A 14,543-nucleotide genomic window follows, 5' to 3' on the forward strand; every position below is an offset into this window, starting at 1 on the left:
TCCGCATTTTGGGTTGAAACCCAGACCGAGAGTGGAGATGGGGAGAAGGTGTGTGGTGATCCAGGAGTCCACGATGATTGTTTGAGTGAGGAGGGCTGTAAAATAACAGGCAGATGGTGACAGGTAGCGGAGGGGAGCATGGGTGGAGCTGAGAGACGATGGCAGGTGGGCAATGGATGGAGGCAGACAGCAAAAGAGAGGGAAGAAACTGAGGCAGATGGAAGAAGGTGGGGAGAGGGGAGAGTGAAGGTTGGAGACAGCTGCTGCAGGGAAATGCGCTGGACTCTGATAACTGAAGTGAACAATAGGAACCACTGGGGGAGAGGTGAATGGCAGATGGGAGTAGGGATGAGGGAGCAGGAACTGTTAAGTCATAAACACAAGACATTCTGCAGCTGCTGGAAATCCAGAGTAACACACAAAGTCTTGAAGGGACTCAGCAGGTCTATGGAGGGAAATAAACGGTTGATGCTTTGGTCCTGATAAAGGGACTCAGGCCAAAGTGTCGACCATTTATTCCTCTCTGTAGGTGCTGCTTGACCTGCTGAGGAACTGTAGGTGAACTGTGTGGAACGAGAGGTTGTGGGGCGGCTAGAGGGGGGAGAAGAATTAAGGGAAAGTTCCTCCAGCAGGTTGTTTGTTGCTCCAGATTCCATCATCTGCAATCTTTTGTGTATTAACCATCCAAGATCATCAGATTTGCCCCTGGCTCTTTAATGTTCCGGACCCTCTCCTGTATCAGATCCTGACTGCACCCTGCAGAAATGGGCCACACCAGGGATAACCCTAATCTGCCAGGTCAAAGGCTTCCAGGCCAGGAGAGGACAGTGGATTTGTATTGACATGTTAGTTCAGGTTAATAGAGATGTGAACTTCCTCATCACGTCTTGGATCAGATCTCACTTACCTTTGTTACAATTGTCAATGAATGACAGCCTTCATTATGTTCTTGGACTCACAAAGCCTTTCCCTTTCAAACCAGGGGAAGATCCTCTTGTGGACAACCACAACGAACATGACATCAACTCGGTAGCCGGCGTCCTGAAGCTGTACTTTCGAGGCCTGGAAAATCCACTCTTCCCCAAGGAGAGATTCCTGGATCTGATCTGTTCCATCAGTAAGTAGGCTCTGATGTTCTCATTCACACTTTGCTTTCACACGGGCTCTCTTCCACAGCAGTGTGTACCTGGCAGATGAAGCTGCAAGAAATCCAGAAGCTAGCAGCCATTCAGCTCCTCGAGCCTGTGTGGTCATGGCTGGTCTAAACAAGCCACAGTTAGCACTAGCTTCAGCTAAATCTCTTTTCGTTCTCTCAATCTTGCATGAGCGTTGTTATGCTCATTTTGTTGTTTGTTTCACACAGATACAAACACAAGGGATTGAGTTTAAGAGCCGCAAGGTAATGTTGCAGCTCTATTAAACCCTGGTTAGACCACATTTGGAGTATTGTGCTCAGCTCTGGTTGCTTCATTATAGGAAGGATGTGGAAGCTTTAGAGAAGGTGCCGAGGAGATTTACCAGGATGCTGCCTGGATTAGAGAGCATGAGGAAAGGTTGAGCAAGCTGGGGCTTTTCTCTTTGGAGCGAAGGAGGATGAGGGATGACTTGATAGTGGTGTACAAGACGATAAGGGCATAGGCTGAGTGGATACCCAGGGACTTTTTCCCAGAGGGGAAATGGCTAATATCAAGGGAGAAAGTTTTAAGATGATCAGAGGAAAGTATAGAGGGGTTATCAGAGGTAAAAGTGGTGAGCATGTTGAATGCCCTGCCAGTAGAGACAGATACATGAGGGGTGTTTTGGAACCTCTTGGATAGACACATGGATGACAGAAACATTGAGGGCTGTGTGGAAGGCAAAGATTAATTTGATCTTACTCTAGGTTAAAGGTTAGCACAACATCATTTGCTGAAGGTCCTCTACTGTGCTGTACTGCTCTATGTAAGTTATATTTTATATCAGTTCACATTTATGTTAATTTATGCTTCTCCTGGTTGCAAAAAGGCTTATTTTCATGGTATTTACATACTATGTAGTATACCCACGCAATAAATGTCTGTGTCAGTTTCTCATAAGTCTTAATTCCTTGCTCTTTTAAGACTTTGTATCTCCTCCTTAAATATATTTAATGATTCATCCTCCAGCACCCTCAGGGGCAGACGATTGCACAGATTCACCAGCTTTTGTGAGAAGAAATTTCTCTTTTAAATGACCAGCCCCTTACTTTGTAACCATGTCCTCTTGTTTGAGGCATTCCCCCCTAGTGGGATCATACCGATGTCTACCCTGTCCAGCTCTCTTAGGCTCTTTTATGTTTGAATAAAGTCCTGTCTTGGTCTAAAACCCAAGGAGTGGAGTAACAGAGTAGAGTAAGAGTCAGCTGGGGGTGGATGCTTGCCCCAGTGCTGGCTGTTGGTGGCCAGGAATGGCCGTCTCACATCCAGGTGTGTGTGTAACATCTATCTTCCTTTTCTATCCACGTACCCTGGAAACTTGCCAGACTGGTATTCAGTTCATTAATCTCAGACAGTGTAAAGCTTTTGTTTACATGCCATCCCCACAGATCGTTCTGCACTTCAGCACGTCATGGTAGTTGGGAAGGAAAACAATAACAGAAACACAAGAGGTTCTGCAGACGCTGGAAATCCAGAGCAACAAACTCAAAATGCTGGGGAGATTCAGCAGGCCAGGCAGCATCTATGAAGGGAAATAAACAGTTGAAGTTTTGGGCTGAGACCCTTCATCAGGACTGGAAAGAAATAGGGCAGATGCCAGAATATGAAGGTGAGGGGAAGGGAAGGAGTTCAAGCCCATAGGTGATAGGTAAAACCAGGTGGGGGGGGGATGAAGTGAAAAGCTGGAAGGAGATAGGTGCTTCTATTGTGTCTTTTACATTTACTGTGAATGCCCTCAAGAAAAGGAAGTTCAGAGCTGTATACGGTGACGTATATGTACGTTGATAATAAATTTACTTTGAAGTATGAACTTTTGAACTTTGGACAAGGTAAGGGTCTGAAGAAGAGGGAATCTTAGAGGAGAGAAGAGTGGACCACGGGAAGTAAGGAAGAAGGAGGTGATGAGCAGGTGAGGAGAAAGTGTGAGAGGGGAGCCAGGTGGGAAATGGAAAATTAGAGAAGGGGGAAGCGGGGGGAGGGGGGGGAGAGATTTGGGAAGTTAGAGAAATCGATGTCCATGCCACCATATTAGAGGCTACCCAGACAGAATGTGAGGTGCTGCTCCTCCAACCCGAATGTGGCCTCATCATGGCAACAGAGGAGGCTATGGATAGGCATCAAATGAAATGGGTGGCCACCAGGAGATCCTGTCTTTTGCGGGAGATGAAGCGATGGTGCTTGACAAACCCATTCAGTGTCGGGTCTCACCGATGCAGAGGAGGTGGTATCAGGAGCACCAGATACAACAGATGTTTCAGGTTGAAGTGTCACCTCACCTGGAAGGACAGTTTGGGGCCCTGAATGGTGGGGAGGAAGGAGCTGATGGGGTAGGTTAAGCACCTTCCATGCTTGCAGAGATAAGTCACAGGAGGAAGATCAGTGGGGAAGAATGAGTGGCAAGGGAGTCTTTGGAGAGCAATCCCTGCAGAGAGTGGAGAGTGGCGGGGGTGGGGGAGGGGGGTAAGATGAGGTTTGTGGCGGGATTCTGGTGTAGTTGGCAGAAGTTATAGAGAACGGAGTGATAGATACAGAGGCTCAGTGTAACAGTAGAATGGAGGACACAATTACAGAGGAAGTGCAGTGTTGGCAGATAAGTAAATTGCCAGGGTCACAACAAGAGTTCATCTTTAGCTTGTAAGAGGTATTTCAAGCGTCTGATATCAATGGGGAAGGTTGGATCCTCAGTTTACGCTTTGCCTGGTTTTACATTTCATTGTCTCAGTAGCTTTCCTTGAGACTAAAATCGGGTCTGTGGTCTGAGATGACTCTAATTCCAAGATGGGCACCAGATCATTAATGATGTAGAGCTGGACCAGGGAACCAGATGTTTATGTACATGGAGGACTGTACACATGGCTCATAAATTGAGGGTGATGCACCTCATCTTCGTTAGTCCCCAGTGAAGCCTCTTCCCCGTCCATGCTCTGAGTGAAGAACCACGGGCAGGTGAGCCTTGTGTCCCCCTTTGGGAACTGGAATTGGTTTATAACCGTCACAAATACTGAGATAACAGTGAAAAGCTTATCTTGCATACTGTTCATACAGATCAAATCATTGCACCGTACATTGAGGTAGAATATGGTAACACAGGAGCAATAGAAACACTAGCACAAAGTGTGGCAGCAACAGAGGAAGTGGAATGCAGGTAAACAGTAATGTGCAGGATCAAAACGAGGTAGAATGTGAGGTCAAGAATTCATCTTATCATATAGGGAACCATTCAATGGTCCCATAGCTGAGGGGTAGAAGCTGGTGCAACATGTCGTCAGTTTCTGTTGGAAGGGGTGATGAGGGAGAATGCCTGGGGTGGGAGGAGACTTTGTGCTGCTGATTCACAACAGAGTCCATGGGGGGCAGGTTTTCCTGCTGTGCTCCTGACCTGCACAATCCACTTTGTCAAAACACTGCACTGTGCTTTCCCGTAACTGTAACAGTCAATTCTGCATTCCGTTTTCCTTTCTACAACCTCACTGTGATGAAATGATCTTTATGTATAGCATGTCAAACCAAGTTTTTCATTCTACCTTGGTACATGTCACAATAATAAACCAATTTACGTTCGAGTCCCCACTGTCTTCTGCGGATTTGTGCGGATATGCAGTCTGCTGCCTAGTTACCACCGGCTTCCCTCACAGCGACTCATTCGCTAACACTGCCTCCTCTACATGAGAGAGAGAGACAGCTGCCGCTCCAGAGAGCGACCCCCGTCTAAATCCCAAGGGAGGATAACAGTCCTCGCTACACAAAGGAGAACACTCGGCATTAAAACAGTTAGAAAGGGTGGTGCAACGTGGAGGCAAAGGAGGACCCGACGAGAGCAGAGCTTCAGAGAATGGGAAGGTCATAAAGCAGATGGGAGATTGAGCCATCAGTATGCAGCGGACATGTGTGCCCTTCAGTTATAAGCCTGTGAGTTTTGTTCTGATTGTCCGAGCGGAGCTCAGACACAATCAGGCCATTGTGTCGTTTGAGGAGCAGGCTCTGAACAGATTGCAGACGTCTCACTGCTTGAGTGTGCACAAGGTTCAGCCACTCATCGGAAAGCAGAGTGAAATGGAACGTTACCCAGCATAAACAGGCTACTTGCCGGTTTAAAGTGGTTCATGTGCCCCACGGGGAGCCCCATTTTATCCATCTACACATCTGCCTGTTCTTTATCCCTCCTGAACGATATTGATTCCCCAGAAACATACACTGCTCTCTGAGTCCTCGAGTCGTACTGCACAAAAACAGGCCCTTTGGCCCATCTACCGTGCTGAACTAATATTCTGCCTCAACACATGAACCCGTACCTGGACCCTAGTCCTCCATACCCCTCCCATCCACACCTCTCTGAAATGTTGCAATCAAAGCTGCATCCAGCACTTTCTCTGGCAGCTCTCTCCACACTCCCACCACCCTCTGAGTGAAGAAGTTCCCCTTAACCTATAATCTCTAGTTGCAGAGTCTCAACCAACCTCACTGGAAAAAGCCCGTTTGTATTTTACATATCTACGTATATCAGATCTCCCCTCATTCTCCTACGCTCCAGGGAAGAAAGTCCTATGCCACACCTATTTAAGTATCTGTGCATAAGTCTCTTAAAGATGGCAACTTGATTTGCTCCTACCTCCTCCTCTGGCAGCGAGTTCCAGATAGAAACCGACAGAGGAGAGGTGAATGGCAGGCGGAACCAGAATCTGATAGGGAAGGGTGAGGCTGAACTTGGTGCAAACTGGATGTATACGAACAGGAGGGGGAGAGGGACAAAAAATGGATAAAGGGGGGGGGGGGCTGGGGTTGTGAATGGGGAAGATTGGAGGAGGGTCGTAAAGAGAGAGCGAGGGGGGAGAGGGTGAAGAAACACCGGGGGGAGGGGGTTTAACTAAAATTGGGGAGGCTCAATGTTCATGTCGGTGGGCTGTGGTTGAGCAGGCAGATTATGAAATGTTGCCCCTCTAGTTTGTGTAGGAGGTTTATATCCCTACGTTTGTTCACTCCGTTGACTTAAACAGAAATGATAATCATGTTATGTTGAAGTTGTATAAGACAGTACTGAGACCTAATTTGGAGCATTGTGTACAGTTCTGGTCACCAAACTACAGGAAAGATATTGGATTGAAAGAATGCGGAGAACATTTAAAAAGGATGTTGCTGGGGCTTGAGGATCAGAGTTATAGGGAAACGTTGAATAGATTAGAACTTTATTCTCTAAAGCATTGGAGAATGAGGAAAGATTTGATAGAAGTATCAAAATTATGAGGAGTATAGATAAGGTTAATGCCAGCAGGCTTTTGCCACTGAGGTTAGCTGAAACTAGAATTTGAGGTCATAGGTTAAGGGTGGAAAGTGCAATACTTAAGAGGAATCTGAGGGGGATCTTCACTCAGACAGCAGTGAGAGTGTGGAACAAGTAGCCAGTGGAACTGGTGGATGGGGATTCATCTGGAATTTTTAAGAGAGGTTTGGATGAGTATATGGATGGGATGGGTATGGCCAATGGGACTAGCTGAATAAAAGTTTGGCACAGTGTGGAAGGGCTGAATGGCCTGTAGTGACCTGTGACTCGATGTAACAGCACTTTAAACCACTACCCATGTTGTAACTGGCTCCTACAGGGCAAAGCAATGTGACTGTGCGCACAGATTCCCTCTGGCACCGTGAGAGAAGGATGGCAGAGAGAATCACCTCAAGCTTTCCCCTCTTCTTCATCCCACAGAGATCGACAGCGTTGTGGAGAGGATCCACCACATCCAGCAGATCATTGTGACGCTCTCGCGAACCGTCATTATCGTGATGAGATACCTGTTCGCCTTCCTCAACCAGTGAGTGCGTTCCCATTTTTCCATCTCACACTCCTTGGATGCTGAACGTCATTCCCTTCCTCCCTCGACCACCACCGTTTCTTCTTCTGCTGCCGGGCCGCGGGAGCTGGGAGAGCCAGCGCCTCATGCGATCAGAGATCCGGTTTCATACTGACCCCCGACACTGTCTGTGTGGAGTTTGCACTGTTTCCCTGTGACAGTGTGGCTCCCCCACCCCACCCCCGGGTGCTCAACATTCCTCCCATATGGCCGGTGGGTGAAATACCCCCTGGATGCAGTTGAGTGTGAGCAGAGTTGATGGTGGTGCGAGTCGAGTGTAAATGGTCCAAAGAGTCTGCTCCCACACTGTGGGGAGTGCGGACGTCTTGACACCACCACTGTGCTGGTGGCTCCCATGAGATGCCCGCCTCTCCTACAATGTGCCAGGCTGCTGCACCCTTTCACATATCAGTGGGGGCTGCTTCTCGCCTTCTGATTGCATTTTAGCCCCACCCTGTTTATATCTGATCATCCAGTAGTACAGGGAGCAAGGAGGGATGAAGATGTCCTAGTAGACTTACTCCTGGGGCTGGCAAAGATAGGCTACATGTGACTCCTGGAAGTGGTTCCGCCTGGGCAGACTGGTTGGCGGTGTTGCCCGGGTAACCGTGGAGAGGGAACATGCGGTGCCCCCAGGTACCATGGAAGTTTTCCAGGACCTTTGGACACCATAAATGCCATTCTTGACAGGGATGGGAACATTTTAATTTAATTTAGTTTGTATTGTAACTCTGTTAGCCACTGTTATTGTCTGTGTTTTTTGTAGTGCTGTAGAGTGTAATTTGTGATTAAGGTATTTTTGTAAAAAGAAAGAAGTGTGGGCAGGCTGTTCAACTTCAGAGCTCAGCCTTGTCCAGTCCACCACAGACACCGTGAAAGGGCGCCAAAGTGCGATCAGGTGCAGGACCTCAGACTGGCTGACCTGTCCAGGGTCCGAGTGTGGAAGGAACACTGTTGCACAGGACAGGTGCCCTCTGTGGGGCTCTCGGCATGCACGGGGGAGGCAGGACTGCTGTTGGGTGACGGTACTGTTGGGTCTTTTGTTTTCCAGCCTCTCCCAGTACAGCGACGAAAACATGATGGACCCCTACAACCTGGCCATCTGTTTCGGCCCGACCTTGATGCCTATCCCTGAGGGACAGGACCCTGTTTCCTGCCAAGCCCATGTCAACGAGGTGATCAAAAGCATCATCGTGAACCACGAGGGCATCTTCCCCAGCCACAAGGAGCTGGACGGGCCGATGTACGAGAAGTGTATGGCTGGAGGCGAGGAATACTGGTAGGGAATGGCTGCCACCCGCACTCAGAGACTCGGCCTGTGGCTGTTACCCTTGTTCCCCTGCCATCACTGCGCTGACATTAACCTAAGCATCCCAGCCTGATGCTCACCTCTCGTCACTGACTGGTCTGTCTGTCCTTTCCCTGATGGAGTCACATGCAGACTGATCACAGATACGCGGCAGGTCTGACAGCGTCTGTAAAGAGAGAAATCTTACGACATAGGAGCAGAATTAGACCCATCGAGTCTGCTCCAGCATTCCATCATGGCTGATTTATTATCAATCTCAACCCTATTCTCCTACCTTCTCCTCATAAACTTTGACACCCTCACTAATGGAGAACCTATCGACCTCCACGTTAAATATATCCAAACTTGGCCCCCACAGTAGCTTGTGGCAATTAATTCCTCCTCATCTCTGTTCTAAAGGGATGATCCTGCACAGTGCCCGCACTACAGGACACATCTTCTCCACATCTACAGAACCCTGAGGCACACACTCAGCGATTCAGGAACAGCTTCTTCCCCACTGCCGTCCAATTCCTAAATGGATATTGGACCCATGAACACTACCTCACTTTTTCAATATATATAATTTCTGTTTTTGCATGATTTTTAATCTCCAATATACATATACTGTTATTGATTTATTTATTTTTCTTCTATATTATGTATTGCATTGAACTGCTGCTGCTAAGTTAACAAATTTCATGACACATACCGATGACAAACCTGATTCTGATTCAGATTCTAGGCCCTTCAATATTCGATAAGTTTCAGTGAGATCCCCCTCGATCTTCTCAAATCCAGCAAGTAAATGTCTAGAACTGACAAACACTCCTCATACATTCACCCTTTCGTTCCCGGGATCATTGTCATGAACTTCCTTGGGATCCTCTCCAACGCTTGCACATCCTCCCTTAGATAAAGGGTGCAAAATTGCTCAATACTCCAAGTGCGGCTGACCCACACCTTATAAAGCCTCATTTCCTTATCTGAAACTGTCATAAAGCTTCTGGGCAATGAACTTCCATCAGATTTGCTGTGTACCTCCCAACATCTTCTGTCTTTATCTCAAATTGCTAAGTTTCCAATTACTCTTACATCTCCGGCTTCTGACAGATGGGGCAATATGAGACCCCCAATTCTGTGGATCAGTGTTACATGGCATTGCGGAAGAGACACCGCCTTGATGGATGGTCTGGTGTGGAATCCTCATTCTCTGCATGCAGGAAGCTCCGGGAGTAAGGAATTGGAGACACAAACTCCACACGATGGGGCAGAGCTCAGGACAGAGACCATCACATGCAGGCATCCCCATTCCGGACAATTGCCTCCTGATCTGTTCCTGACGCACTCCCCTCTCCCATGAGAAAGTGAGCTAGCTCAGACAGACTTCATTAACCTCACCTCCCTCTGACGCCACTGCCTCTATAGAGTTCCGTTAATACCCGGAACTGCACCCCCCCCCCCCCCCCCCCCCGCCGTGTAGACTCCCGAAGCAGGTCATCCCTGGCCTTTGTGAGCCCCAAGTGAGCCTGGCTAACACTTTTGTCCTCTTTTGCAGTGACAGTCCCCACAGTGAGCCGGGGACCATCGACGAGGTGGACCACGACAATGGAACGGAGCCCCACACCAGCGATGATGGTACGTCAGGTTCCACCACTCTGTTGAAGGGTGGGGGGAGTCTGTTACTGCAGACTCTAGGAGCAGGGGACAACTGCCTGCACCCTCCACAGAGTCACCACACGAAGGACACACAACTGTCTAACATTGTCCGAACAGTACAGAGATTTCTAGTGTCCACGCCAGATTGTACAGTACAAATCATGGGTACACTTCAGCTGGGGGAGAGCTGACATTAGAGTCACTCAGTTGTTCAAATATTACAGTCTCACAGCTCCTTCAACCTATGGTACACAAGCCAGTGTTACACACTGTCACATGCACCCACCCCAGTGAAACAAACCATCCCACACACTGGTCCCAGTCCCAATGCATCACACTGTCTTAAACACTCCTGTCACAATGTGACACACCATCCCACACACCTGTCCCAGTGAGACACACTGTCCCACACACCCCTCCCAGGACTGAGGGTAAGTTGTTGGGAGGTGAGAGGTGGTAAGAGATGTGGGGTGTGATAGGCAGTGACAGGTGATGTGATGTGATGTAGATCAGGTTGGAGTTGAACTTCACCCACATTCTGCCCACCCGGTATCACAGTGGGAGTACTCCGGCTTGTGCCAGACTCTTTTCAAATCCCCAATGAAGAAGGACCTGACACTGTGGTCATCTATCCTCACCTGTGTCATGAGCCCAAATCCAATGTCCACACAGTGGAAAAGCTGCACTGGCCAAGGCACCATTTCTTGTCTTGTATCTGTTAAGCTGAGACCCATCTGATCTCTCAAACAATTTTCAACGGACTACTTCACAGAAGATTGGTAACCATTTCCCCCCGTATTCATCCCTGACCATCACCGATCAAACACTGAGGGTGTATGGTCATCATCACCAGAATGGTGTGTGGACCCCTGTGGGCACAGCACTGACCACACTACAACCCTGGCTACCAGAGATAACCTCAGGATCTTCAGACAAGCCAGGCACTGGCAGCTTTCATTGAAACAGAGATAGAGGGCATGTGTTTAGGGTAAGGAAGTTCAAAGGGGACATGAGAAAGTACATTTTCACCCAGATAATGGTTGGGTTCTAGTTTGTACTTCCTGTAAAGGTAGAGATTGTTGAAACTAGTTAAGAAATAGACAAGCATGGACCATAAGAAATAGAGCAAAATTAGGCCTTTCGGCCTATTGAATCTGCTACATCATTCAATCATCGCTGATTTATTAACCCTCTCAACCCCCTTCTCCTTCCTTCTCCCCGTAACCTTTGACAGCCTGACCAATCAAGAACCTATCAACCTCCACTTTCAATAAACCCAATGATCTGGCCTCCTCAACTGTCTGTGGCAATGAATTCCACAGATTCACCACCCTCTGGCTCAAAATAATTCTTCCTCATCTCTGTTCTAAAGGTTTGTCCGTCTGTTCAGAGGCTGTACCCTCTATTCCTAGACTCTCTCATTTTTGGAAACATCCTCCAAGACATTGCAGGGCTGCTAAATGAGATTAATATAGTTGATGGTTCGTATAGACAGTGGTTTCTATGTTGTACAAGGATCTCTGCAAGCCTTCCTTTCTCTCAAGAGGGTGGTGGTTGAGGGTTGTGGGGGTGGGGTAGCTGGTGTGTGCCTCCATCTAGTGAGCACTCTGGCACACTGCACCCTTCAGCTCTCCGAGATGATGAGGCTGTGGAGTGTGGGGAACCATTTGTGTGTCGCACTCTGACCTCAAATCAGAGCTAATGAGGGATGAAGCTGAAAGACGATTTCTGCTCTTCAGGGAAGCTGGACCCGCTCAATGCTTCCAAGGTTTCCAGCTGTTGTTTGTATTTCAGCATCTGGGTTATCTACATGTGATTCAGGGGACTTGTTTTCCTTTGTCCCTTAAAGAATTCTGCGTGTATTATGAAGCTATTTCCATATATTGTAAATTTAGTTTATTTAACCCCTGGTTTTTTGACCTTTTTAATAGTACAGTGTTATTTAAAACATTTCTTAATTTGTTAGGCTTCGTTTTCTTTAACTTGATCATAGGGTCACAAAGCTTAGAAAGAGGCCCTTTGGCCCAACTGGACCATGCTGACCATGGTTCCCAGTAAGTTAATTTGATCTGCCTGCTTTTGACCCATAGTCCTCTCAGACTCTCATTTCCATGTGCTTATCTAAATGGTGTTTAAGTGCTGCTAATGTTCCCACCTCAACCATTATTTCTGGCTGCTCATTACAAATAGCCTTTGCATGAATAATTTCCAACTCCTATCCTCAATGTTCCGAATGATGAAGCCAAGCGTGGTAGACATCTTCTTCACAACCCGGTCTACTTGAGATGCTGTTTCGGCAACGGGCACTTCTAGATCCCTTGTTGCATCCCACACCCCAGAGCCTTATCATTCACTCTACAGGTCCTATCCCCCTGTTACATCCCACTCTCCAGAGCCTTATCATTCACTCTACAGGTCCTATCCCCCTGTTACATCCCACTCTCCAGAGCCTTATCATTCACTCTACAGGTCCTATCCCCCTGTTACATCCCACTCTCCAGAGACTTATCATTCACTGTACAGGTCCTATCCTCCTGTTACATCCCACTCTCCAGAGCCTTACCATTCACTCTACAGGTCCTATCCCCCTGTTACATCCCACTCTCCAGAGCCTTATCATTCACTCTACAGGTCCTATCCCCCTGTTACATCCCACTCTCCAGAGCCTTATCATTCATTCTACAGGTCCTATCCCCCTGTTACATCCCACTCTCCAGAGCCTTATCATTCATTCTACAGGTCCTATCCCCCTGTTACATCCCACTCTCCAGAGCCTTACCATTCACTATACAGGTCCTATCCCCCTGTTACATCCCACTCTTCAGAGCCTTACCATTCACTGTACAGGTCCTATCCCCCTGTTACATCCCACTCTCCAGAGCCTTACCATTCACTATACAGGTCCTATCCCCCTGTTACATCCCACTCTCCAGAGCCTTATCATTCACTGTACAGGTCCTATCCCCCTGTTACATCCCACTCTCCAGAGCCTTATCATTCACTGTACAGGTCCTATCCCCCTGTTACAGCCCACTCTCCAGAGCCTTACCATTCACTATACAGGTCCTATCCCCCTGTTACATCCCACTCTCCAGAGCCTTACCATTCACTATACAGGTCCTATCCCCCTGTTACATCCCACTCTCCAGAGCCTTACCATTCACTATACAGGTCCTATCCCCCTGTTACATCCCACTTCCCAGAGCCATGTCATTCACTGTACAAATCTTATCCCTCTATTGCATACCACTCCCTAGAGCCTTACCGTTCACTGTACAAGTCCTACCTGGCTTGATCTCCCAAAATGTAATACCTCACATTTATCTGGATCGAAAGCCATTTGCCAATCCTTAAATCACAAACCTTGCTGATCAAGAACCCATTGTCGTTTTTCATATCCTTCTACACTATCTACACCACCACCTATTTTAGTACCCCCTGCAAAATTACTAACTCTGTTCCTGTACATTTACATCCAAGTTATTTATATACAGTAAATTACAAACCACACAGGTCTCAGTGTTGACCCTGTGGTTTATCACTTAACGCAGGTCTCCTGTCGGAGAAACAACCCTTGATCATCACCCTCTACTTCCTACTACTCAGCTAATTATGAATCCAATCCTCTACCAGCACCTGGATCCCATGCATTCTAACCTTTCAGACTAGCTTGCCCTGGGAGACCTTGTCAAATCCTTGCTAAATTCCACATAGCAATATTCACTGCCCCCTTGATTACTTCTTTGAGAAACTTGACGAGATATGTCTGACACAACTTTCTACACACAAATCTATGCTAACTGTCCTGAATCAGACCTTATCTCCCTAGATGTTGGTACATCCTGTTCCTCAGAAACCCCTCCAGCAATTTACCCACCGCCAATATCAGACTCACTGGCCTGTAGTTCCCTGTCTTGTTTTTGCTTCCATTTTTAAACATTGGTACCACATTAGCTGCTATCCGTTCATTCAGAACCTCACCAGTGACCAGAGAGAAAGCAAAAACCTCTTCAAAGACCCTTGCAGTTTCTTCTCTAGCTCTCTACAAGGTCTGAGAATGCCCCAGGCCAGGCCTGGGGATTCATCCACTGTAAGGCCTCTAACAACTCCCCCTACTGATTTGTATGTTGTCCAAGCCAACACCATTCATCTCCCCCATTTCCTTAACTTCCATCATATTCTCCACAGTAAAAGCTGAAGAAAACTATTCATTAAAAGTCTCTCCCATCTCCTTTAGCTCCACACTCAGATGGTCATGCAATCTTTAAGGAGACATTCTCTCCCTCGCTATCCTTTTACTCTTAAATATTCTTGTAGAATCTCTTGCCATTTCACTTCACCTTGCTTGTCAGATCCTTCTCATATCTTCTTTCTACCCACCCCCAATTTCTCTCATTAGTGCTCTCCCACAATTCTTATAATCTTCAAGAGATCCACTCGTTCCCAGTTGCTCATATGCACTGAATGCCTCCCCCTTTTCCTTAAACACTCAATGCCTCCAGTCTCCAAACCCACCAGCCCTGTCCTACACTCTAACAGGAGCATACAGGCCCCCTCGACACCACGTTTGTAAACCTC

The 14,543-nt window shown here is 47.5% G+C and overlaps 1 protein-coding gene across 3 annotated transcripts in view; it reads left to right on the forward strand.

Moving 5' to 3' along the window:
- srgap3 (SLIT-ROBO Rho GTPase activating protein 3) overlaps positions 1-14,543 on the forward strand; it is a 275,811-nt gene that overhangs the window by 239,235 nt on the left and 22,033 nt on the right. For all 3 annotated transcript variants that reach the window (XM_073072508.1, XM_073072507.1, XM_073072509.1), the window contains exons 15-18: positions 983-1,117; positions 6,874-6,979; positions 8,070-8,297; positions 9,865-9,944. In XM_073072508.1, the coding sequence (XP_072928609.1) occupies positions 983-1,117; positions 6,874-6,979; positions 8,070-8,297; positions 9,865-9,944 (549 nt within the window). The remainder of the gene's footprint in view (positions 1-982; positions 1,118-6,873; positions 6,980-8,069; positions 8,298-9,864; positions 9,945-14,543) is intronic.

This window comes from Hemitrygon akajei, chromosome 19 (assembly GCF_048418815.1).
Source record: "Hemitrygon akajei chromosome 19, sHemAka1.3, whole genome shotgun sequence".
In the NCBI taxonomy this organism is placed as follows: domain Eukaryota; kingdom Metazoa; phylum Chordata; class Chondrichthyes; order Myliobatiformes; family Dasyatidae; genus Hemitrygon; species Hemitrygon akajei.